Source organism: Desmodus rotundus, chromosome 7 (assembly GCF_022682495.2).
Source record: "Desmodus rotundus isolate HL8 chromosome 7, HLdesRot8A.1, whole genome shotgun sequence".
Taxonomy (NCBI): domain Eukaryota; kingdom Metazoa; phylum Chordata; class Mammalia; order Chiroptera; family Phyllostomidae; genus Desmodus; species Desmodus rotundus.
In genome coordinates, this window is record NC_071393.1 from 3,577,891 (window position 1) to 3,602,091 (window position 24,201).

At 51.8% G+C, this 24,201-nt stretch overlaps 1 protein-coding gene across 6 annotated transcripts in view; it reads left to right on the forward strand.

Moving 5' to 3' along the window:
* CLIP1 (CAP-Gly domain containing linker protein 1) overlaps positions 1-24,201 on the forward strand; it is a 98,553-nt gene that overhangs the window by 28,277 nt on the left and 46,075 nt on the right. For all 6 annotated transcript variants that reach the window (XM_053928275.2, XM_053928274.2, XM_053928277.2 and 3 more), the window contains exons 2-7: positions 6,549-6,742; positions 9,317-9,888; positions 18,183-18,307; positions 18,738-18,960; positions 22,964-23,161; positions 23,768-23,871. In XM_053928275.2, the coding sequence (XP_053784250.1) occupies positions 6,658-6,742; positions 9,317-9,888; positions 18,183-18,307; positions 18,738-18,960; positions 22,964-23,161; positions 23,768-23,871 (1,307 nt within the window). In that variant the 5' untranslated portion in view covers positions 6,549-6,657. The remainder of the gene's footprint in view (positions 1-6,548; positions 6,743-9,316; positions 9,889-18,182; positions 18,308-18,737; positions 18,961-22,963; positions 23,162-23,767; positions 23,872-24,201) is intronic.

The following is a 24,201-nucleotide window of genomic DNA, read 5'->3' on the forward strand; positions in this document are numbered from 1 at the left end:
GATTGCTTACCAAAAAGAAGTCCGTGCAGTAACTGTGTGTTCTGTGTTTCGCAAAGGCTGTGGTCTTGAGCTACATCCCCAACCTCTGAAAAATTGTTTAGAAGACAGAGTTTTGTGTGCTTTCCTGTTTAAATAATGTGTAGTGGGAGAGGTTATATCTGAGAGGAAAGCGGGGTGCTGGAGCCCTGACCGGTGTGGCTCGGTTGGTTGGGTTTCGTCCCACAAAGCGGAAGGTCGCTGGTTTGATTCCTGGTCAGGGCACATGCCTGGGTTGTGGGTTCAGTCCCCAGGAGGGGCATGTGTGAGAGCAGGTGATAGATATTTCTCTCTCACATCGGTGTTTTTCACCCTCTCTTCTCCTCTCTCAAAAAATAAATAAAGTCTTTTAAAAAAGAAAGTGGGGTATTTGGACTCTTAGAAATAATCATAGCTAACACTCGTGGTTCTTACCATGTTCTAGCATTGTTGTAATCACTTGCAATCTCCCTGGATGCTGGCATCTTCTAGTATCTCACATGCTAGACAAATGTGTGCCAAACCCCTAGAGGGAAGGACACATTTTTTTATTGGGTAGAAGGAGGACAGTCCTCCTTTCTGGAATCTTAACTTTGAATAAAGCTGACATTCTCAACACATGTGATGCACACTTCAATTTTTGAAATACCAAAGAGGGTAAGTCTTCTAAAGGTTATTTGCTTCCCGGAAATAAATATCTCGCCCTTTTAAATTTGTCCTTTAGATCAGATCTCAGAGTTAAATCACAAACTAGGGTATTAAAACATTGATCTAGTTCAAAATGTGTGCTCATTTCAGGCCTGGCTTTTTTGTCTTGTAAGCCTGTGGGTCACGCAGAAATAAACAGAACTGTCCCTCCAGTGCTGATGTTCAGCACCAAAGCTTCCTGTTTTCGGGTGGGAGCATAACCTCTTCAGGAAAAGGAAGGGGGTCAGAGGGGTTGTGCAGCTGGTTGAGTCATCTGTGACAGCGGTCCCCCGCGTTTTGGGCACCTCGGACCAGTTTCATGGAAGAAGGGTAAGGGGAGACACAGGAGGCGGAGCTCAGGCTGGCTTTGCTTGTGGCCAGTTCCTAACAGGCCGCGGATACTGGTCCACTGCCCAGGGGTTGGGGACCCCTGAGGTACAGTATTCCTGGAGCCCCACTCCGTGGTCCGTAGTGGGTGCTTGGGAGTAGATTGCTCTTCCTGCTTCTGCCTTCTGAGAGTGTACAAGGAAAATAGTAGCTACTTTTGACTGTTCAGAAGTGAGTTAGGTTCTAGAGAGAAACATTTTACAAGTGGTTCTTGGCTTGAAAAAATACTAGAACCACAGCGTCAGTCAGAGGTGTAAATGTATCGTTCCGGGGTAGTGTTTACAGTCTGTGTTGCAACTTGCAGTTTGGCAAGTGAGTTATGAAGGGGAGCGACCGACTGGAAACAGGTGAAAACCAGCAGACCTTGAGCTCTTTCGTTGGAGGGCGTGCTGCCCGCTTAGCCCAGAGGTGCCGCCGGCACTGACTTTTGGAACTCTCGCAGTTACCCAGTGGGCTTGGATCCGTCTTTGCTGTGTTCAGTCGTCATATATTATTCCGAGTTTGAGGGCTTTTGATTCACATTTTGGAAACAGCTCATAGCATTTTAGATCCAAATCAGTGAAGCATTGAGACGCCGACGTGGTCCCTGCCACCTTGGGTCACCGAGAAAGTACAGCTTGCAAAGTGTCTCTGAGTTTGTTTGTAAAAGAGGGGTTAAAAGTGTTTTGCCCAAAGCAGTATACTCAAGTAAACTTACAACTTCCCGAGGTGACCACGTGGACGGGCATCTCATTGGCAAGCAGACCGTCCCTGGCTGGAGGAGGTTCTAGAACAGTGCTGTCCCGTAAAACGTGCTGTGATGGTGGCAGTTGTTCCTCAAGTTGCACGGTGGCTCCCGAGCACTACAAGTATGGCTGGTGTGACTGAGGAGCTGGACTTTTAATTTTATTTCATTAAAAAAAAAACCTTAAAGTTTAAATAGCACGTGTAGCCTGTTGGAGGGGGCGGATCTGGACGCTGAGCGCACAGCCTGATGTGCAGACTGGGGTGAGCAGTTCACGGTAAGACCACCCAAGTCTCCGGGCAGAGCAGGCCACGCGGTGTCCGTTCCCGCGGACCTCCTCTGCCGGGGCCCAGAGCCGTGGAAAAGTCTGGGCTTTGTCCTTGTGTTCAGGGGCATCGAATCTTTCTAGCCTCTCGAAGTGTGTTCTTGCTACATTGGTATCTGAAGGTTTTAGGTGAGAACCTTCCTCTGCAGTCAGTTTAATCATCAACTCGGATGCTCACGTGTCTTCTCCCCTGAAACTGAAGACCGGCCCTGGCAGCCCCCGTCTGCCCCCGTCTGTCCCCGGTGCCCATGGCCAGAGCAGAGGAAGACTGGATGCTGCTGGAGAAGGGCTGCCAGCCCTTGGCGTAAATCTGTGCCTGATAAGGGTGGTTAGGGTCACATGACTGAAACGCACAATGAAACAAGTTTAGGGCTGGAGGGGAAACGCGAGAGACGTCTTTCATTTTGTGCCAGTAGAATCTCGAAGTAGAGGAGGCTTTTCATTTGAGTGTAAGGCAAGTGAAATCTGGGCAGAGCACATCCTAGACTGCTCTCCAAGGCTCTTGAGAGCCTCCTTTCAATTTACTTTTCTAACTTGATTTCTTACCAGGATCTTCCGACGTTAGCCGAACTGAGCTTTGCGCTTTCTTACTCACCCACTCCATACACGTCTCCCTTCTTTCTTTGTCTCCCACTCCGGATGATTCCTTCTCTCCTGCTCTTTGGAAACCCTGGCTGCCAACCCCTGTATGATAACGGGAAGTTCCTTTGGCCCCGCTCGGATCCCGCCGTGGCCGGGAAGCCTTTTCCTTCTGCCCTTGTCCACTCCGCCCTCCCACCTTCTAAACCCCTCCAGGGTCATCACATGGTTTGGTATTTCTCATAAGTTGCATCGTATTCTTATTTATTTTTCATGTGTGTGCGTCTTCCCTCTCCAGCTGAATTGTAAATTTTTCGAGAGTAAGTCTGTGTTGTGTATTTTTTCTGTCACCTGTAGCAATATGACTTCTGAAAATACTGGTACACTCCGCAACTGGTTGGTAGAGTCATGTAAGCAATAGAGACCTTTTTCTGCATTCATTTTATTTAATGAGCATTGTTTGGAAAGTACCACGGGAAAAGCCAACGCTGACCAAAACTCGGTTTCTCACCTCGGAGTGTTCATAGGCTGGTGGAATCTGTAGGTGACTCACACACAGCTCCGCGTGCTCGGTGTTAGGAGGGAGACCTGGTCTCAGGCCTGTGGGAGATGTAGGGACGGGCACCTTTTCCCCGGTGAGGGTTGGAGAAGGCGTTGTGGGGCCGGTGAGTGCCTGGGTTCACCCGCGAGTGAGGTCTCAGCAGATGAAGACGACTCTTGGAAGGGCACTCGGGATCGAGGGCACGGCCTGAAACGGTAGTGGGGAGACGGGAAAGCACCAGGGATTCTGCAGGGCTGTTTGGGGCGTGGGTCACGTGGATGATTTGTGAGCGTGTGATTGAGAAAGTGAACGTCGAGTGACTTTTCTAGATCAGTCGTTCGGCAGTGGGCTTAAAGCTTCAGCATCAGCATCCCAGCGGGCCTTGAGTGACAGACCGTGGGGCTCACCTCCAGAGCTGTCCCCAGCAGGTTTGCGGAGGGGCCCTGAGGCTTCCCAGGTGATGCTGAGGATGCCACGCATTTGGAACCACTGATGGCAGAGCGCGGGTCCCTCTGGTGACTGCCCGTTGTACGTGGAGAAGTGCCTGGTGTCAGCGTATACCTGCGTTCCTGTTGCTTCACGGACCTGGGACCTGTCGTTCCGTGGGTGTGAGTTCCGGCTTCCCGTATCGTGAATGCCAAGCGTGGTGCTCTAACAGTGGCTGTCCTTGATACTGTCATCGCTAGCTTGCCGTCCAGATCTGTGAGCACGTGACCGAGAAGCTCAGCCCTTCTGGAAGCCCCTCTGAAACGAGGGTTGTAAGCCTTGGTGCCTCAGCGCACAGCAGCAGCTCCCTGACCTTCCCCCAGGGCCCCGCTGCCCCTTCAGCGCTGTGCAGGTCTCCGGAGGGCTTTTGTGTGTGTACTTTGACCTGTTGGGATTCACCTTGTTAGAGGTTCAAACGGGAGGTTTCAAGTACGTTAATTCACCGGCAGTAGTAACGAACTCACTGTGTATTATACACATTTTAAATGAAGGATTAACTATTTTCTAAAATAAAATGTAATGAGAAGATGGCGTTGCTTCACATTTTTGCTGATCTCTATGTCTGGCTTCACAGAAGACAGCTGGCTCTCTGTTCAGTCTGTAGTGATACGTTGTGTCGGTCGAAGTACATGAAGGAAATTGGGAAGAGGGCGTTTTCACATAATTACAGGTTTTATTCTTCGATCCCAAAACTTGACAGGTTGTGGTTTCTCAAAGGTCGAACCTGAAACTATGTGAATGAACTTTTATCGTTACATAAAAACCCATTGGCCTAATTTGTGCTTTGAATGAATCCCTTACCCACGAATGATTTTGCAACATTTTGCGTTGTTGGTTGGAAAATACTGATTCACCGAGTTACGAGATCTTCCAAATATTGGCACATTTTATTATACAATGTCAAAAAATCACGCTTAATACTGTCAATCTCCTTAGAAAAGGCTTTGCTTAGTGTGGGGAAGCTGTCGAGCTCACAGCGGAAGCTTAAATTCTATCATCGTCAGCACATAGTTGTCTTCCTCGGAGTGACAGGCTCACGTAGTTCATTGGTGCTCTGCCATCAGTGGTTCCAAACGTGCGGCATCCTCAGCATCACCTGGGATGCCGTGGGGCCCCTGCAGTTCAAGGAAGTACCCGCCAAATGCTGGATCCTGAGTGGCCGTGGTCATCCTTTCAAGGACAGGTGGTGACCGTGAGCCAGGCGGCTGGCCGAGAGAGTGCTGCGGGTGTGTGCCTGCGTTTCCGGGGCCCTCGCTGTCCAGGGGTGTCCAGCGGGAGCGCCCCGTGTCCTCCCGTCCTGTTACTAAAGAGGCACGTGTTCCTCAAGGGTTGAAATGTAGTCAAACCACGCATTCTTCTGCTTCATCGCATTCCTGCGTGAGAGTGGCTTTTCCCCGGCAGGCGCTGGTGGCCGGGACGCAGAAAAGAGTGGCCCGCGGCCTTGGTGGGGCCCCCGCAGTCCTGGCCCGCTGTCGTGGTTGCACTGTCAGTGCAGGTGTGGGATAGTGGGGGGAGGCAGACAACGTCTTCGTTGTACTGCGCCCACAGTCCCGGCCCCTGACAGGGTCTCGGGTGGCTCAGGAGCCGCGTGGGCCACACCTGGAGAAGCGCCCTGTTGTAGTTTCGAAGGTCGGGGTCAGTGGGACGACGGAGCTCTTGTCACTCCCACCATCTGGCCCTCAGCTGTGTAAGCCCAGAACTCATTTTTTCACCCATTTGCTCAAAGAGTCGGCCCTTGAATCACACTGACAAATTTAGGAAGTCGTACTTTATAAAATATAACTTTGTATATTTGTAATGAGAAAAATGCCAAGAGGCACCATTCCCTTTGGTCGCTGCCGGACACCTGAGCCTGGAGTTTTGGAGTGCTGCTGTGATTGTCCCCGATGCCGCTCCCACCCAGCTCTGCAGCCTCGACCCGCCCGTCCCTGCGCCATGCGTGCCTGCTCTCAGACCCGTGTGTGCTCCTCAGAGAGGCTCTTCCCCCGCCAGTGAGATGGGCACTTCCCTTTAACTCCCCTCGTCGAGACCTCCCAGTCCTCCTCCTCCTGAGTTTGGCGAAACGTGGTCGTCTCTCTTCACTTGGGTGTATTTTTATGTTTAAAGACGTTAAGTTATACGCATTGGTGTGGGTGTGGGCATGCATGTACGGAAGAGCCTGCGGTTTAACAGGACCCCAGAGATTTGGGGATCTTGTGCTCATAGTGGACGATGACATGGCTGCCCGTGCACACGGCCCCCCAAGCCTAAGACGTTGAACACTATGTATATTGGCGTTCGGTGTTGTTTTTAGAACCAGTTATTATAACACAGCATAATTTTTTGTTAGGTTTCAGGTCCACTGTGTTGGGGTTGCTTTCCTCATAAATACACCTTTTTTAGTACACTACTTAATTACAGTGTGAGACAGATGATTTCAATACTCAGCCATGCTTCCCTGTGCTTCTGGGTTCATCTGATTACCGCTCCCCCCATTAGGTCTGGTGCACGTTTTCCTGAGCCCACTTCCGTGGACCGTGTGCATGGGGGCACCGTACCGAGCCGGCACTATTAGATACCACAAAGAAAAGGGAATATATTGCTACTGTTACTACTTGTCTTCAGGGTGGTACACCGCTCTTAAACCCATTTCCGCAGCATTTCGTGTCTTCAGTGTCCCGTTTTCTAGGCGCCTAGTTTCAGCGCAGAGGTGGTTTATTACAATGAGGAAAAGCTTAGGCTGTGAAAGCTGCTTCAACAGTAACCCTTGCTCCTACCTTCTTTCTCCCACAGATTCTCAACTTCCTGTGTTTTTCTCTCCGCAGACTTAACCCGGAGGCTGACTTCACAGTAGAGCCACCCGCACTTGTACCGATGGTCCGGGGGAGGTAGTGGCAGCAGACACAGGGAGAGCTGTGCCCCACACCGAGGACGATGAGCATGCTGAGACCTAGCGGGCTCAAGGTCCCCACCAAGGTCCTCAAGCCTGGAAGCACGGCCTTGAAGACGCCTGCCGCTGGTAAGGCCTCCGTCTCCCTGAACGGCGGGGAGACGGCGGGGAGGTTGTAACCCTCTATGAAGACTTGGATTTGAAGATTTTTAAAAGACAGTCTTACAAAACATCACATTCTTGAAAATACTTGAAAAAGTTTTAACTACCAGAACAGCCTTTTTTGGCTGAAAGTCTTCATCACTGAGGGGTTTACTTTGTTGTAGGCTGTCCTCGTGGCGTAGCTGACTCAGTGTCAGGTGGTAAGACAGTTGTCAAGTTACGCGCCGTCCGTGTCTGATCCTCGTGGGGTCAGGCAGATCCTTGGTTTTTCCCTTTTTCTCCCCACGCGTCTTCCGCACTCCTCAGGACCGTGGGTTTAGGGGCGCGTAGAGCAAACGGGGGCTGGTCTGGAGGGAAAGACGAGGTGATGCCGTCTGCAGGAAGGTGGCGCTGGCATGGAGGGCGCAGGCAGGGCAGGGAGTCCAGTCTCGCTGCTGAGGGAGCCTCCCCCACTTTATAGATGGGCCCACGCCCTCGATGATCTTCAGCATCCTCCTCCTCCTCGTCGGTTCTTCAGCTTCTTCTCCAGGTTTCAGTGTGCGCTCAGTTTCAGTCTTTGTTGAGAGAGGTGGAGAGAGAGGGCTTCCAGTGCTTGCCTTTGCAGTCTTTTTATGGGACTTAACATACAACGAGACATCTTAGGTTACCAGCCGTTCCGGATGGGTGCCCACCATAATGCATCAAGGCCGGCACTGTGCACGTTCGTCCGTGAAGATGCTCCTTGGCCTTCCACGAGGGCGGGGCTCTTGGTGTTTGTTTTTTCACTGCTGTGTTCTGCCCACACACCTGGGACTTTGCCTGGCCTGTAACAGGAGCTCAGTAAATAGTTGTTGGGTAAAGCCTGGTTTTTATCAGAAAGGACAGGAAACATCATAGGTGATAGGAAAGCTTTACTGATAAAGCAAAGAATTGTGAGGAAATAGGTTTGTTTCAAGGCTAATTAGCTTTGAGGAAAGCAGTCAAAATTGACATCTGCTCTCCTTCCCTCAGGGCCCCCCCTCTCTTTAAGACCCCTTCACATCCTCGAGGTCCTGCTTCAGCATCCTCGAGGTCCTGCTTCAGCATCCTCGAGGTCCTGCTTCAGCATCCTCGGTCGCACTCGTAGCACCTGCCCTGCACGCCCCTTTGCACGGAAAGGCCTGGAGTCCAGGGGTCGTGAGCAGTTCGACTTCACGCCCTCAACAGTGCTTGGCACACACTGGATTTTTTAAAAGAGTAAAGCAGCTTATTAATACTGAAACTTACGTGCTTAAAAGGAAAGAATTGCCAAGGAACTCAAGGCACTTTTATGGGTCATTTTTCAGAGACTGGTGCTTGTAGCCCCCTGGGAAGAGGAGTTGCTGATGGACAAAGCTAGAGCCAACTCTGAAAAGCTGAGTGGGCTGGCCCCTGCCTTTGGTGGATTATTATCTGTCCTACCTGAGGGCATTGACTCGTGTCTTAAAAAAAAGAAAAGAAAAGAAAGAAAGAAAAGAAAATCCTCCACAGATTAAAGCTCCGCAGTCTCCCGTAGGGTAGTGTAAAGAGGTGTAGCTCCAGACTGCTTTGCTCCCCAGCCTTTGCATGATGGACGGGTGCTCATCAGGGCTCAGGCCACACACCACCACCTCAGGCCTTCCCTGACTGCTCCCCGCAAGGGCGCTGTGTCCTCTACAGCACTTAGGCTGCCTGAACCTACTGCCCGTCTCCTCATGTCTAGACTGAGCCCTGTGAGGGCACATACTGTGCTGTCAGGCTCTGTCCCCCCCCGCAAAAACACTGCCTTGGACTCGTCCCAGAGTGGGAGGAGCTCAAAAGACACGTGCGGCATGAGTAAATACGGTTTCTCATTGAATACTCATTTACAAACCCTCGCACCACTTTCCCCTTGTAGAGGAGACACTGAAACTCGGAGAGGCCGTGCGACGTGCTAAGGTCACAGTGTGCCTAGTCAGCGCAGAGTGATTAAGAATGTGGGCCTCCGTTGCCAGTTCGTACGAAATATTTGTTGAACGCTTGCAGGGTGAATGCTTGAAGTTTCCAGTGAAAACATCACATTTCTGGCAACACCTAACGTCTCTCTCTGCCAGAGTAGCAATTGCTCGGTTATCTCACCTTCACGGGCCAGACATGCTCTCTCCCCGCTCGCTGGATCGCCCCCTGTCCTAGCAAAGGAGGGGGCTCGCTTGGTTGACCTGGAGTGATGACAACAGGGGCCGCAGTACACAGCCCCTCCTTCCTTCCTCAAGCCTCACAGCAGGCCTCTGGTGCACGGGCTGAGTCTTGTCGGCTTTCATCAGCCGCTCGCACGTGAGACCGGCGCCCACCTCGGGTTTGCTCCTGACGTTCAGGGTGGGGGTGGAGCGAAGAGTGAAGTCAGACCTGTGTGATGAACGCTGGGGAGAGGACTGGTTTTTGTTGTTTTGACTGCTTCCCATCTTGATTGCAAATAAGGATTAAATCTCACCAGCTCACTGAGTTTGGGCAGCATTGCCTTTAAGTTAGGGGCGGTCTGCTCGAGAGTGAGATTGAACCTTTTCTGATCCTCTCTTCTGTTTGCAGGCGCAGCTCCAGTAGAAAAACCGGTACCCAGTGAGAAGGCATCCAGTGCCCCTTCCTCTGAGGCCCAGGAGGAATTTGTGGACGACTTCCGTGTTGGGGAGCGGGTCTGGGTGAATGGAAACAAGCCCGGGTTCATCCAGTTTCTGGGAGAAACCCAGTTTGCCCCAGGCCAGTGGGCCGGGATCGTCCTGGATGAACCCATCGGCAAGAATGACGGCTCGGTGGCGGGAGTCCGGTATTTCCAGTGCGGACCTTTAAAGGGCATATTCACACGGCCTTCGAAGTTGACCAGGAAGCTGCAGGCCGAAGATGAAGCTAATGGCCTGCAGACGACTCAGGCCTGCAGGGCGACCTCGCCTCTGTCCACAGCTGCAGCCAGCGCCACGGCCCCCTCCCCAGCACCCCCCTCAAGTGTTCCTCCGAAACCGTCCCAGCCGACGGCAAAGGAAGCTCCGGCCACACCGCCCATCAGCAACCTTACGAAAACTGCCAGCGAATCTACCTCCAACCTCTCGGAGGCCGGCTCCATCAAGAAAGGAGAACGAGAGCTCAAAATCGGAGACAGGGTGCTGGTGAGTCCAGAAACCTTCCCGAGTCCTCGTGCGGGACCGGGGCGCAGTCGCTGAGGAGTGGTTGGAATACAGGCTCAGGGTCTGTTCTGGAGGGATGACCTCCCACTTTCGGAGAAATGAATCGGCTTTGCTAGTAGTTCAGTTTATATGTAAACAGGATACAAATCGGAACTTGGCCGTGGAGTTGGAGCATAGAACGAACATAAGTTTGCATTGTTCACTCCTAGTTTTCTCTACCAGTGTGGCCAGAAGAATAGTTAGTGAAACTTAGTGGATGTTAAGAAACTTAGGAAACGTGGTAACATTTCTAAGGAACTTAGTGAATTCACAACTTACAGCCATTAAGTTTACTTTACTTGACAAAACAGGTTCAGAAGAGGCCTTAGATGTCTTTATAAAAAGTTCTTTAAAAACGGCTTTTTGTTGTTGTTGTTGTTGTTGTAAGAATGCACAAGTAGCTCTTCCTTCCCACCAACTAAAGTGAGAAAGAATTAAAGTACTAGCCACGTAGCGTGCTGTTTGGCTGCTAGAGCAGAAAATGTGACAAGGTCAGGCTGGTCCAACTTGTAACCAAAGGCTTCCAGGAGGACATCATGACTCGGGTGGCCCCGAGGACTAGGGATTGGCCAGGCAGAGGGACACGGTGGTGAGAGAGAACGTTCTAGCAGAGGAAAGGGCAGACTCCCGAGATGAGAAGGGGCTGGCGTGTTGAGGAAGACGCCAGTGTCCTTTCCCAGGTGTAATCAGCACCTGGTAGGAGGTGACACTCGTGGTCTAGGTGGGGTCTACAGGGGCCGGTGCTGGGCGACACGGGGCCTGTGAGGCTGAGGGATTTTGATTCCGACCTTCAGAGCGGGGAGAGGGGTGAGGGGTGCGATGAGGTTGCAGTTTAGAAAGGTCGCTCTGGCTGGTTGTAGGTAAAGAGGTGGACGAGACTGGGTTTGGGGTGACCCTTCCCTGAAGAAGTTGGGTATTGGGGAGGATAGGGGTTCGGGCTGATGCTGGAAGAGTGATGCGGCTAGGGGAGATGGGCGTGTTTATTGATTTACTTACTTGAAGATGGCTGAGTCCAGAGCATTTACTCTCCTGACCCGCGCGTGGCCTAGAGGAACAGTGTGGAGGTGTGGTGGTGAGGGCAAGGACTGAGCTCGCTCCCTGGGGGCGGGGGGGGGGGGGGGGGGGGAGCTCCCTGCGCACAGCTGGGGCCGGGCAGGCCCTTGACAGAGAGGGGGACTCGCTCTGTAGGCCTAGGGAGGGGGGAGGCCGTTCTGCAGGTGCAGGTGGTTTGGCGAGGTTTGAGTGGCATGGTCCTAGAAACATTTTAATTATTTTAGTTACCTGTTCAAAACTAGTGAACAGAGTCGTGTCTGAATCTGTGAGTCTGAAGTCTCACAAGTGTGTTATTGTTACTGGAGGTGGTAAAACTCTTTCCTGCCTTTGGGGGGAGTATTTTTCGGAGAAATTCCAGGGGTTTCTCAGAATCCCAGCATCTCAGCTGGCGAGGATCACCACATGCCTCTTTTCGCCGGTGAGACTGAAGCCTAGAGGAGAAGGTGACTCCGTTCAGGTCGCGTGGCCGTGTGACGGATGTCCTCGTCTGTCACTGCTCTTCTCTCCAGCCCCTGTGTTTTTCCTCTTTATGCTGCTCTGTGTAATAGAAATCGTTCATTTAGAAATATAAAACAGCCGTACTTTAAAATTAATCCATTAAGGAAATTAGATTTAGAAATCTAAAATGTTTGGTTTGAAATTTACCTGGTTAAAGAAAAAGTCTGTTGATTCCCAAATCCACGTGGAACCCAGATTAATTATTAGATCGTTGTTATGAGATAATTGGTGAAGAGTTTCCCAGCCCTATCCCCAGCACCGCAGGGCCCCTGCCTCACTGGGCCGGTGCTGAGGGGGCGGGAGGCGGGCCTGCCTTCCCCACACTCCTCGCCCTGACTTCCCAGGGACAGCAGGCAGGGACTTCTGCATTAGGGGCGGTGTTCAGCCTAGTGGCTTCTGCAAGATCCAGAGACAGCAGCTCCTGAAGTGTGACTGTAGCAGGTGCCCTTCTGTGGTTTTAAAAGAAATATTTATTTTTAGAGACTGGGAAAGGGATGGAGAAAGAGAGGGAGAGAAACACTGATGTGCAAGAGAAACATCCGTGGGTTGCCTCTCCCACGCCCCCAGCCAGCGACCTGGCCCATGACCCAGGCAGGTGCCCTGACGGGGAACAGAACCCGAGACCTTTCACAGGACGACGCCCACCCACTGAGCCACGTCAGTCAGGGCAGGTGCTCCTGTCTTGGGGAAGGCAGTCAGGCTTGGAGAAGTTCCCCCTTGTCACTCCCCCCCCCACCCTGTAGTCCTCAGTGAAGTGACAGAATGCCTGGGCCGTGCCGGCTTCGGTAACATCTGGAGGCCCGGGGAGGGCCGGTCAGAGCCGCTTCTAACAAACGCTCCCAAGCTCTGCCCTGTGTGACGGGTCTCCGTGGGCTGATGCTGCGGTTCCCTGGACTCTCGGAGACGTCCCTCCCGGACTGGAGGTCCCCGGGGCCGTGAATTACCCCGAGTGTTTCTGAGATGGCCCTGCTGCATTTCTGGGGTGTACACGGTATTTTGGGGTGTGATGTCAGGTCCCTGAGAAGCATGAGTCACCCCCAGCTGTTCTGTTTCAACGTGGACGTCTCCATGTCTGGGACTGCATGTGCTACGCTGCATTCTTAGCTTATGACTATGTATGAGAAGGAGATTGCAGACTTTTTTTTTAAGACTTTATTCATTCATTTCTAGAGAGGAAGGGAAGGAGAAAGAGAGGGAGAGAGACACCAGTGCGTGTCTGCCTGTCATGCACCCCCCACCTGGTACCGTTACCTGGCCTGCAGCCCAGGAACGTGCCCTGACTGGGAATCGAACCAGTGGCCCCTTGCTTCGCAGGCCGGCGCTCAGTCCACTGAGCCGTACTAGCCAGGGCCAGACTTTTTTTTTTTAAGTGACAAGTTTTATCTTTCTATGAGCTGCTCCCAGGGCTGTTACACTGAGCATCTTAGAGCATAACTCTATAGGCCTTTCAGATGCTGTGAAAGGGGAAAAAAGTCTTCCTGAGAAATAAAAACTATCTTTATTTATAAGAGTTATTTTGCTTGTGTTTGAACCTTAAATAACTTGCAGTTTATCTGGTATGTCCTTTTTTTGTGTTTTTCTTCCTTCATTCAACATGTGTTTGTGAGATTTCTCTATAACATGTAAATTTACAACACCCGTATGGTGGGGGTGATATTATATACACACCACTTTGCAATGTACCTCGGTAGATTTGGGGCGTTTCTGGGCTCCTAAATACAAGCATTTATTTAAAATGACAAGCTGCTGTTTGGAAGCAGCGCACCTCATTTAATCACAGACACTCAGATTGTTCCCATTTTTTCTCACCTGGAAATGAAACTCCTGAGCCATAGAATATACATTTAAAATGGTAATAGATATTGCCAAAGTACAATCTAAAAAGCTATTACTGTTTTATGTTCTCACAAAGAGTACAAGTATGCCCTTTCTAATTTGATTTCTTCTTTTTCTCAGTCCTCTTACCGGTGACTTAGAAACCCCGAATCTCCGTGTGTGGCTGTGACATTGCACTTATCCTGGGCATTTGTTTGTCATCTGCCGGGGGGGGGGGGGGGGGGGGGGGGGCTGTCGTTGGGACGGGTCCTGCTCTGAGGAAGCTGCTCTCCACCGTGGCCGCTCCTCGGCTCGGTTGTGGCACGGTGGTTATTAATAGAAGGCTCTGTCACGTGTGGCCTAAGGTCGAGAATATTCCAGATGTTCGCAGTCCGTCAACAACTCTTTCTGGAGGCCTTGGCCGACTGTTGAGACCTTTTCCGGCACGATAGATTTTACTGAGCCTGATTCCTTTGCAAGGAGGATTGCTGCAGATTTGAATTACCTTTTCCGAGATTAGTTTTGATTTTTCTCATTCTCAGTTTCCAGAAGCCTTCAGTCTCACTCCGCAGAGCCTTGCGGGCTCACGGGGAGGGAAAGAATGAACCTCGAGGTGCTGATGGGCAGCGGGGTCGGGCCCAGCAGTCAGGTTCCCTCCGTCCACCCGCTCTGCGGCAGGAGAGCACTGCGAGGGTGTTCCCTCTGTCCCTTCTGAGGCTCCGGAATGCCTGTGGTCACCTGGCCACCCCGTGAGTTCCGCTCTGTGGTCACCCCCCCCCCCGCCCCCCCCCCCGCCCCGACCTCCCCACCAGCCCTGCCTGGAATCGGGCCATTGTCACCTTCACCTGGACTCCCAGACTCCCGGCCTGGCCTCTCCTCAGTCCTGTGCTTCCTGCGCTCGCAGGGAGATGTATCTTGATGCGGGTCTGAGTGTGCTGCCCCTGCAGACACCCTCAGCGGTGCCCTGCCCGCGGCCGCTGGCCCCGTGTCCGCACTGCCACTGCCCGAGTTTCCCACAGGCCTGGGGGTGGTGCGGCGGTGGGGTTCTTCCCGCAGACCTGGGCCAGTTCCGTAACCTCTTGCCGTCACCTTTTACTGGAATTATTTGCTTGAATTCCTCTCTCCATCAGTGTCCCACACTGTATTCTGCTTTTATCTTTGTATCCTAAAGGGCCCCAGCACTCAAGAAACAATATATCAAATGAACGAGAACGTAAAAATCTGAGGTTTGCTAAAGCGTGAACAGAGCTGGGTGCTCCTTTGGGTGCGATTCTGGTGTAAAGTCTCCAGTGGCGACTCCTGATTTTGGCTTCGGTTGGCCACAGCGCTAGGAATCACACGCGCGTGTTCTGAGGGCGAAGAGAAGGAATGGGGGTGGCTGGCCTTTGCCACGGGAATCTGTTTCTTCTTCTGGTGTGGACGTTTTTCTCCTTGCCAGTCTTGATATCTGCCCCTAAAACATAGACTCGGAAGTCGTGGCTTACAGTTAATGTGAATGCACGTACTGGGACTTGCTGGAGCACGGGAGGAGTGAAGCCCGACTTCATGAAATCATGTTTCAATGCCCAGAAAAAGATTTCCACTGTAGAATGTTTAAGGAGGAAGGTGCCTGAGTGATTTTTAGGACTTTGTGACTTCCGATCTCTGTTGGAGACACTTTGAGTGATTACTGATGATCTTCCACAGGGGAGAGGAAAGTGTCTTGTCTGCTTTGTGAGTCCAGAATTTCAGGTTTGGCCGGGGGAGGAGGGGGGGAAGTGTAAGAAAGCTGCCTGTTCCAGGAGCTGAACAAACTTGGTGGCGAGGCATTTCCCCCCCGGGGCAAATGCTTATGTGAGATGGCCTGCTCTTAGAGAAAGAGTTGCTAATCTGTCGTGTGGTCAGTTTTCATAAAGCCTCTGGTCTGCCTGAGGCCTATGGTTTGCTCGGGGATCTTACTGCCCACAGCCCGTTGGATGGATGCCTCTTGGGGAAACAGTCATCGTGACGGTAACTTAGACTCGCCCGCAAGGAATCCCACAGACTATCGGAGGAGGCCGCGTCATCCTGAGCTAATGCGCTGAGCTCTGCCCGCGTGACGCTGTCCAGACAGTTGCTCCGGGCGCCGTCCTGCAGGAGAGGCAGAAAACGGAGGCCAGTGTTACACAGGTGGCCCTGCAGAGTCCGCACACACCAGTTAGGACAGGGAGAGGTCAGATGGGCCAGGTCTAGAGCTGCAGGCTCGTTGGGGTGGGCAGGCCCGCTGCCGGCATGTGCTGGACTCAGGCTCGGTCTGTCAGGCACTGCTCAGCATTAGCGGGTTGTTTTAGTTTAATTCTCCTGTAATTAACAGTCCTGTAATTACCCCTATTTTACTTGTGAGGAAACAAATTAAGCAATTTGACTAGTTAACAGACAGAGCTGGCATTTGAATTTGTCCCGCTTTCAAGTGCACAGAGCGTATTCCTTCCTCGCCTGCCCTGAGGCATCGAGTGCCCCTACAGCCACGGGCTGTCTTTTTCCTTTAGTTGGTTGACATGGAACAGTGGCCTTTGCTATGTGACAACTGAGAGGTCACCTTCTGTTTGTTCAGGACATCTTGGTTGCATGCCCACCCTGCTCTGCCGGGAGTGCGGGCTGCAGATCTAGGCGCCCAGAGGTCTTGGCTGGCGTCTTCTCCAACTCCGTCTCTCCTAGTGTGACACCTCCCATGACCCCAGAACGGCCCTTCGTCACCCTTCATGCCCTTCACACCCGGAGCACCTTAAACCACAACCCCTTTGTTCCTTAAATTGGTGTCACAGGAAGTTTCTCTTTCAGAGAGCAAGCTTTGAGGCTTTAACATTTTCTGTCTTCAACAAAGGGTTAAACAGAGCTGGGGAATGTGTGTCATCCCAAACTCATAAAAAGCTGTACTCAGAGGAAAAGTTCAAATAAGTGCCTTCGGTATTAAAAAGCAAGACAAAAAATAACATCGGTCTTAAAAAATTAGGAAGTAAAGAACAATAAATCAAAAGGAAATAGTAAGTATACAAAATGAATTAAATGAAGTAAAGAGCATTAAAAAAAAGGCGAAAACCTAAAAGCTGGTTCCTTGTAAAGATCAATGACATAAGTCACCTTCCCAAGACAACCTACATTTAACAGTCTCATTGGACTTTTTAAGAGTTAGCCAGAGTGAATTTTAAGTTTAATAGGTAAGCAGACCTGTGTAAGAGGAGTGTCGCACACCAGGCTGAGGGCGTGAGCCAGAGAGCGTCCGTGCCACACGGACAGAGAGGGTGGCGCTCCCGGGAAAACATAGAAATTAACATCTTCCTCTGTGCGCACGCGTGAAGAAGGGCCGCCAGGAGGGGTCTGCGCTGGAAGGCGGTGGCACCACGGTTGTCTGTGATGGTGGACACGTGGCACAGAGTGGAGTGAGGGGTGCTCTTCCCTCCATCCATGTTTGTGTTTAACACTTTGGAACGATTAGGATGTATTGGCTGTTGAAGAATCAATTAACATTTAGTGTGTGTAGCTTTTAGATCGGTAAGGAAAAAGTGAGCATCCCAAATGAAAAACGAGTCAGGTGCCTGTTGCGGTCCCTCCGTACGTGGAACACGGAACAGCCGACACGCAGCAGGGAGGGGAAGCCCAGTGCTGGCAGCGGCTGCCTCTGGGGTTGAGGACACAGGTATCACGTTTACTTCTGGCGGGTAACGTCCTTAATCTCCTTCAGTGACCCACCTCTTTCAAACAGGTGGAATTGGCCTGGCTGGCGTGGCTCAGTGCACTGAGTGCTGGCCTGTGAACTGAAAGGTCACCAGTTCGATTCCCAGTCAGGTTCTATTCCCAGTCAGGCAACCAATACACTTCTCCCTCCTCCTCTCTCTTAAAAAACAAAAATATATATATAAGGTACTGTTCTGAGCTCTTCACATCTATTAATTTAAAAAATAAAATAAAATTGGGGGAATTAAAAAAAAGAAGCTCAGAAAAAGAAAATGTGAACCTGTTCAGGAGCAGCGAGGGAAACGCACACTAGCACACGTGAGCCAGCCTGTACCTGGCGTGCTGGGCGGCCGCACAGGTGCTGAGCCCGGAGGGAGGCTCTGACACACCCGTGTGCACGTGAGGGAGGAGGTGATGAGGGAATCTGCGGCGGAGAGTGGAGTGGCAAAGGAAGGGTAATGAGTAAATGCTGGTGGGATAACGTTGGAAATGAGGTTCGTGCGTTCTCTCAAACAATGGCTGGGACAAAGAGTCAGACTTTTAAAAAGGTAACTCTGAATAGTTCATGTAAAATAACGTGTGAAGAATAGTGATTGTAACGGTTGTGAAGAACGGAGACCCTCAGAGTGGAAAATAAGGAGTTTACATTCACACGAAACATGCAGTTAGAGAGGCCGAAGACAGAGGTGTGTGCGTGTGGGAAGGTCCTGAAGGTGTACGTGTGGCCGGTTTCTGTGGATAAAAGGTAGACAGGAAGTGTGAGAAAACCAACAAGGCAGTTGTTACAGTGGAGTATGGGTGAATTCTGTTTTCCTTAGTGGTGTAGGGGTTTTATTTTTGCAGCAAATATTTACTTTGAAACAGGGAAATCGCCCTGGATTAGTAAAATATTTTTCTACAGAAGGGAATAATTTGGTGGGCAGCCTTAATAGCTGCATGTTCCCTAGGCTGTTTCATTACTGGGATATGTCAGGTACCGAACCACTTTGGTAGCATAAGCCACCCAGGTCCACCTGGCCACCTCTGGAGCTGATGCTGTCAGGAGGGTGGGGAGGGGGGTGGAGCCTGCTGATAGCCCCGGGGTGTGGCGCTTGAGTGCTGGTTGGAACTGCAGAGGGTCACGCTTCGGGACCCCGGGACCCCGCTCACCCCTCCATCCTGACGTTCTCTTCTTCCAGGTCGGCGGCACTAAGGCCGGTGTCGTCCGGTTCCTTGGGGAGACGGACTTCGCCAAGGGGGAGTGGTGTGGCGTGGAGTTAGACGAGCCTCTGGGCAAGAACGACGGGGCTGTCGCTGGAACCAGGTATGTGTGGTCGCCCTCTTGCACGCACAGGTGCTCAGACAGAGCTCACCCACATATCCAGCGACGTGGCAGAGCGCGGCTTACAGAGCCCCAGAGCTAGTGCCTGTTTGCTCTCCTTTTCCCTCTGTTTTATTCGGTGGGGCCACCGTGTTGCTGAGCTCCTGCTGTACGCTGTCCAATGGTAGGAGTGTTCACTCCCATGGTTACCTCAGTAACAGACGAGTAATTCTGTGTCTGCGTATCATGTTGTTCGTGAGCGTCTTCGTCAGCCTGACTCCATGTGAGTGCCGCATGCTCTGTGCCACGCCAGCCCATCGGCAGCAGGGACCGCAAACCAGTCGTGGCAGAAAGTTAGGAGAGCTTTTTCGTTATAGTTGTTATTTCTCATAATTGAGTGTTTGGTTACCGTCCTTATTGTTGTTCTCTATAGGTATTTTCAGTGTCAACCCAAATATGGCCTGTTCGCTCCCGTCCACAAAGTGACCAAGATTGGCTTCCCTTCCACCACGCCAGCCAAAGCCAAGGCCGCCGCTGTGAGGCGAGTGATGGCGACCACTCCCGCCAGCCTGAAACGCAGCCCATCGGCGTCCTCGCTCAGCTCTGTGAGCTCGGTGGCCTCCTCCGTGAGCAGCAAGCCCAGTCGCACGGGATTAGTAAGCCTCCCCTTCCTCCCTCCCTGCACGCCTCTGCTCGGTGCGCCCGCTCTGCTTCCAGGCATGCTCCACCCTTGCCCCTCACCCTTGTGCTGAGTGTAGCTTGTGAAAGGCCCGACAGGTTTCACAGAATAAAGCTCTAGCAAGAACACACGTTTTAAGATAAAGTTTTTAACAACCCCTTTCAGATCCTTGAGGCTTAAGAGGTCACAGGTGTGGGTGGACCTGTAGTAGCTACTGATGAAGTGACTTCTCTAAAATTGCTTCGGACACGAGAATGACAGGGAAGTTAGGGGACCCTTTTCCTCCAGGTCATAGATTTCTTTCTCTTTTATCTCAGTTTTAGGATCCAAACTATCTTGAAAAGCCGTGCTCTTAGAATTTTAATGTGGTCTCACCCACTGAAAGCAGTGAACAGGTGGAGTGCTCCCTACTTGGGCCAGAGCACACAGAGGGGAACTTCCGAAACTTGAAAGGGTGCTCGGAAGAGCTACGTTTTGTTTTGTCTCCTCTCTCCATCTCCTGCCCCCCCCCATCTTTTACACCCCCCCCCTTTAGATCACTAAAAATAGAGTCATCGGAATTGAAATAGGCAGCCTCTCATTCTGGTTGTTAACAGGTGCTTTATTAGGGTCAAAGCAATGACTTTCGGGCTCCATCCCTGCCTTTAAGTGTACTTACCTGAAGGGAGGCAGACAGTTTAAACCGGACATGGCAGCACGAGGTGGTCCTCGAGACTGAATCTGGGATCCCTGCATTCCGATGGTAAGGTGCAGATAGGCGTCAGGATGTCAGGAGGTGGGTGTCGCTCTGCCTTCTTTGGGTTGATGTCTGGCAGGGAGAGGAAAGGCGGAGGGTTCTGTCCTCGAAGCGGGGCTTGCGCTCGCCGGCAGCATCTTCCTCTTGTGTTCAGGGTAAACTGAAAACCCGCTTGGACTATTATTTCATTTTGCATCTGAAAAGAAAGCCCGCATCTTCGATAGAAAAATGACATATGGACTTCATGGAGGCTTGACCAGAGCAGTGGACTGGAGGTGAAGAGCCCCTCGGTTTGGACAAAGCCTAATTCCATCGGCCAGGCCTGCACAGTCCCACGGGAGGGTCCACAGAACTGGCCTAGGAGTTCTTTTTGCATAGTTTTATTACATTGTACTTACACACCTGTTTCTTTGGGAAATAACCAAGCTCCCCGCGCTCCCCCTTCTCCCTTTCAGCCCAGTTCTGAGTCCTCCTCAGTGACCTCAGTGGAGGACACTGGCAAAGGGATAGGATTCTTGCCTTGTAAAACAGCTCCTTTCAGAAACATTTCTATCCGGGGTAGCTATTGTTTCTGAATCAAAAATCACCATAAAAGAATATGCCAAGGATATAGGAAAATTGACGTGTGATTTGCTAGAACCGAATCTCAGCAACATAATCCTATTCACCCGCGTAGACAGTCTAAAGATTCTTCCGTGCAAAATGATCTTACGCAAGCGCTGGGCGCAGAGGTGCCCGGACGTCTGGTTCCACAGCACCTGTAGCCACTCGGTCGTTTTCCCCTGAGGCCCCAGGCCGAACGTGATGGCCAGCAGTTCTGCTTATTAAGTAGTTACGCTTAAACGATGTAATGTCCACCCACGTCCCAGCCATTCAATAGCTGCTTAAAAAATGGTACCTATTAATTAAAAGAGTAAGTATCTTAAATTCATTCTTAAATACCCATGACTAGTTACTACCTGTCAAACCTTGGGATCGTACTGGCCCTTCACCCTCAGTTCTGGGCCGCGCTGGCCGCATACAGTCCTTGCTTTGTGTCGCGGTGGTAGCCCACACCCAGCTTTGGGAAGTCGTGACGTCCTCTAAAGGAATGATGGCCGTTTGAGGAGTGAGGAAAGAAGATGGAGTCACTATAGTCAAGCTGCCAAATTACTGAGATCTCACAGGCAATCCGGACCGGGCTGGCACAGCAGGTTGGGCCTCGTGAAGGAAGGGCCTGCTGGTTCAATTCCCGGTTGGGGCACAGGCCTGGGTTGTGGGTTTGGCACCGCGCTGGGGAGCACACGAGAGGCTACCGATCGATGTTCCTCTCTCACCCTCTCTTTCTCCCTCCACTCTCTCTAAAAATAAATAAAATATTTAAAAGTAAATAAATAAAATCATACAGGCTAAGGCATAAGGAAACATTTCTTTAATTAGCCTGGGAACTTAAACTTTCAAAATTTCCAGTTATGCCCGGAGAATATATATATGGATATCTCCTACAGATAATCCTCTGATAACCCCCCCAAGGACTTAGGAAAGAATGCTCCACACCACTGGACATCCAGAATATTAGCATCTCGGACCAATCCAGAGGCTGAGAATGCAGGACTGATTCTTCTCAAAAGGTTCTTTTTACCAAAAGAGCTCTTAGATTTTATTTCTTCTTCAGAAGAACACTCTGGGTATTTCCCAATTGTGTTTCCGGCTTGTAAACCCTAAGACCCTTGAAAAAAAATCTTCAGTGTTTATTTCTGGACAAAGCCCGTTGAAGAAGAATTGCCTCATGCTGGTAGTCTGTATGGTGTCCAACAGGTGTTGCTGCGGTTCCCTCGAAATGTGAAATCCTTCCCTGGCGAGTGTACAGCTGTGCCCTGGGAGATCTCCAAGCAGGGTTGGGGAACCTCAATTGCGTGCGTGCAGGGAGAAATGCATTGTGGGAAAGTGAGATTTGACCACACAGGTAAGGAAGGCGGGACGTCAGGGCCAGGTGGTAAAACACCAGGAACACTCCCTCCCCCAGCACGTTTAAACATTCACAAAATTGCACTAAATGGAAACCGCAAAGGACAGCTCAGGTTTGATTGGATTCCTGTACTCTTCACTGTGATCCGACGGCCTCCCTGTGGGTTGACGGCAGACCCTCATGCTTAGTCCAAGTCCCGGACAAGAACGCAGGCAGACGAGGACGAGAAGAGCATTCAGGCCCCAACTGAGCTCCGCTTGCAGACTACAGAGTGAAGGCTGCGGGGCGAGAGCCCGAAAGCACCGGGGAAGTGGCCTTGGACAAAGGCTCGCCGAGGGAGAGGCCTCTTCCTGACCGCCAGCCTTTGAAGCCTGGCTCGGGAGGACAGCACCCACCTTGCCAATCACCTGTTAACACTTAACAGGGGCTGCTTCTCTGTGTGTTCACGTGACTGCTGGCCTCAGGATACACACAGGTGACAGAGCTCAAACGTACTCCCAACCCCCCTCCCCTCCCCTCCCTCTCCATCCGTCCTTTCCCTCTGTCCTTCCCTCCCTGCTGCTCTTTGTTCGTGAATTTCTTTCCCTTCTTTTTTTCTCTGATGTTCTTTTTCTTTCTTTCTTCCTTCTGTGTGTGCATGCCCAGACGTGTGCACGCACACACACCCACTCCCACACACCTGAAGGCGGGCAGTTTTCCTCTTTATCTTGTCTGTGCCAGTCTCTCTGGCTTGCCTGGCGAGACCACCTCTGCCTTTCGCTCTGAACAGAGGTGAAGAAAGTCCCAACAAAGGTCCGAGTCTCCAGCTATTTGGTCAATTGAAGGAAGGGTCGTGATGCCAGGGGTGACCTGTTGGTTACTTAACGGTATTTAGAAGCTTACGTTGGAAAAAGTCTCAACCTCAAATCTAAAGATCAAAAGGTTGCCCCAAATGTTGTGAGGATAGCTGTGAGCGAGGCTTAGGTTGCAGTGGGGTTGAGAGAAGTGTGTTAGTGGGCTCTCGGGAAGTTCTCTAGATCCCTGCAAGGCCCTGTCAGCTGACTCAGGGCCCCTCTGATGGATTCGAGCCATTATTCTTGCTGACGTCCTCCCGAAGGTTCCGTGACCTCTTCACATCGGTGCACTCTTTGTGAGTCACGCAGACAGGAGGCCCGTGCTGCCTTGTCCTCCTGGCCGTTGGCTAGCCTGTGAGCCGGCCGTGCTTTGGCTGTGCGGAGGAGCTGCTGCCTGCATGCCTCGCTTCCCCTTGCGTCCCTCGTAGCATCCTTGCCTTCACGTCTTTAACTTTCTTTGCAGTTGACTGAGACCTCATCCCGTTACGCCAGGAAGATCTCCGGCACCACTGCCCTCCAGGAGGCCCTGAAGGAGAAGCAGCAGCACATTGAGCAGCTGCTGGCCGAACGGGATCTGGAGAGGGCGGAGGTGGCCAAGGCCACGAGCCACGTGGGGGAGATAGAGCAGGAGCTAGCACTGGCCCGGGACGGACACGACCAGGTGAAGTCTGGCGCTGGCCTTGCCGTGGCGATGGTGATGGGTTCCAGGTGGATCTCGTGGCGGAGGCGGCAGCAGGCTCTAAACTGAGGGAGGCCGGACTGCGTACCCGGTGCTTGGAGCCTGGCGCTAGTCTCGGGAGCCTCGCCGCGCCTTTGCTGGGCTTGTTTGCGAGCTGTGCCCTGGGGCGCGAGTGAGTGTGGGGCAGCGTACAGGTGCAGTTCTGTCCTTCTGGAGTCTCTCTGAGCCTGCGGTCTTTATGTCCAGGTCTTCTGGCCTGTCTGTGTTAGGTGAGCCCGTCTACTAGGACTTCACCCGTGTCACAGCTTCTGGTTTGCAGATTGTCCTTTGTGTGAGTTTCAGCGTCCAGAAAGGGGGGAGCTGTGTTACCATTGCCCTCTATCGCCTTAATGGTGGGGTTTCCATCGTCCCCTTCCAGGAATACTGCCTTGAGTGACCTATTAAAGGTCATAGACTGCATTTTCACGTGAAAAGGATTCACAGTAATGCCAGCCCACAGTGGTGCCACTTAGCTGTAGCCCTTTGCAGGCGTCCCTGGGCCTGTGTGGGGCAGAGTGGGGCTGCTCACTGCCACCCTTGCCTCCCCAGCACGTCCTGGAGCTGGAGGCCAAGATGGACCAGCTGCGAGCCATGGTGGAAGCTGCCGACAGGGAGAAGGTGGAGCTTCTCAACCAGCTCGAGGAGGAGAAAAGGTGACCCTAACCTGCGCCCTGGTGCATGCTGGCCTCTCCCTTTTACACCACCCTTCCCGTTAGCAGCCACATTGGGGTCAGCCCTTAGAACCAAAAGAATGACCGTGTCCAGTGGAAATTGAAGTCTCCATTCTGTGTGAGGAGGGTTTGCTTTGATTCGACTTCTTTTGCATCCTTTGGAATCATCCAGACGTGGCCTGATTAACTGAACAAATATTTTTTGAGCACCTACTGTGTGCCAAGCAAGCATCCTCTTGAGGATCACCTCAGTCAGTGTGGTGGAGTTCATTCAAACCCAGCTTCCCCCTGGAGACTTTGCTGGTGGAGGGT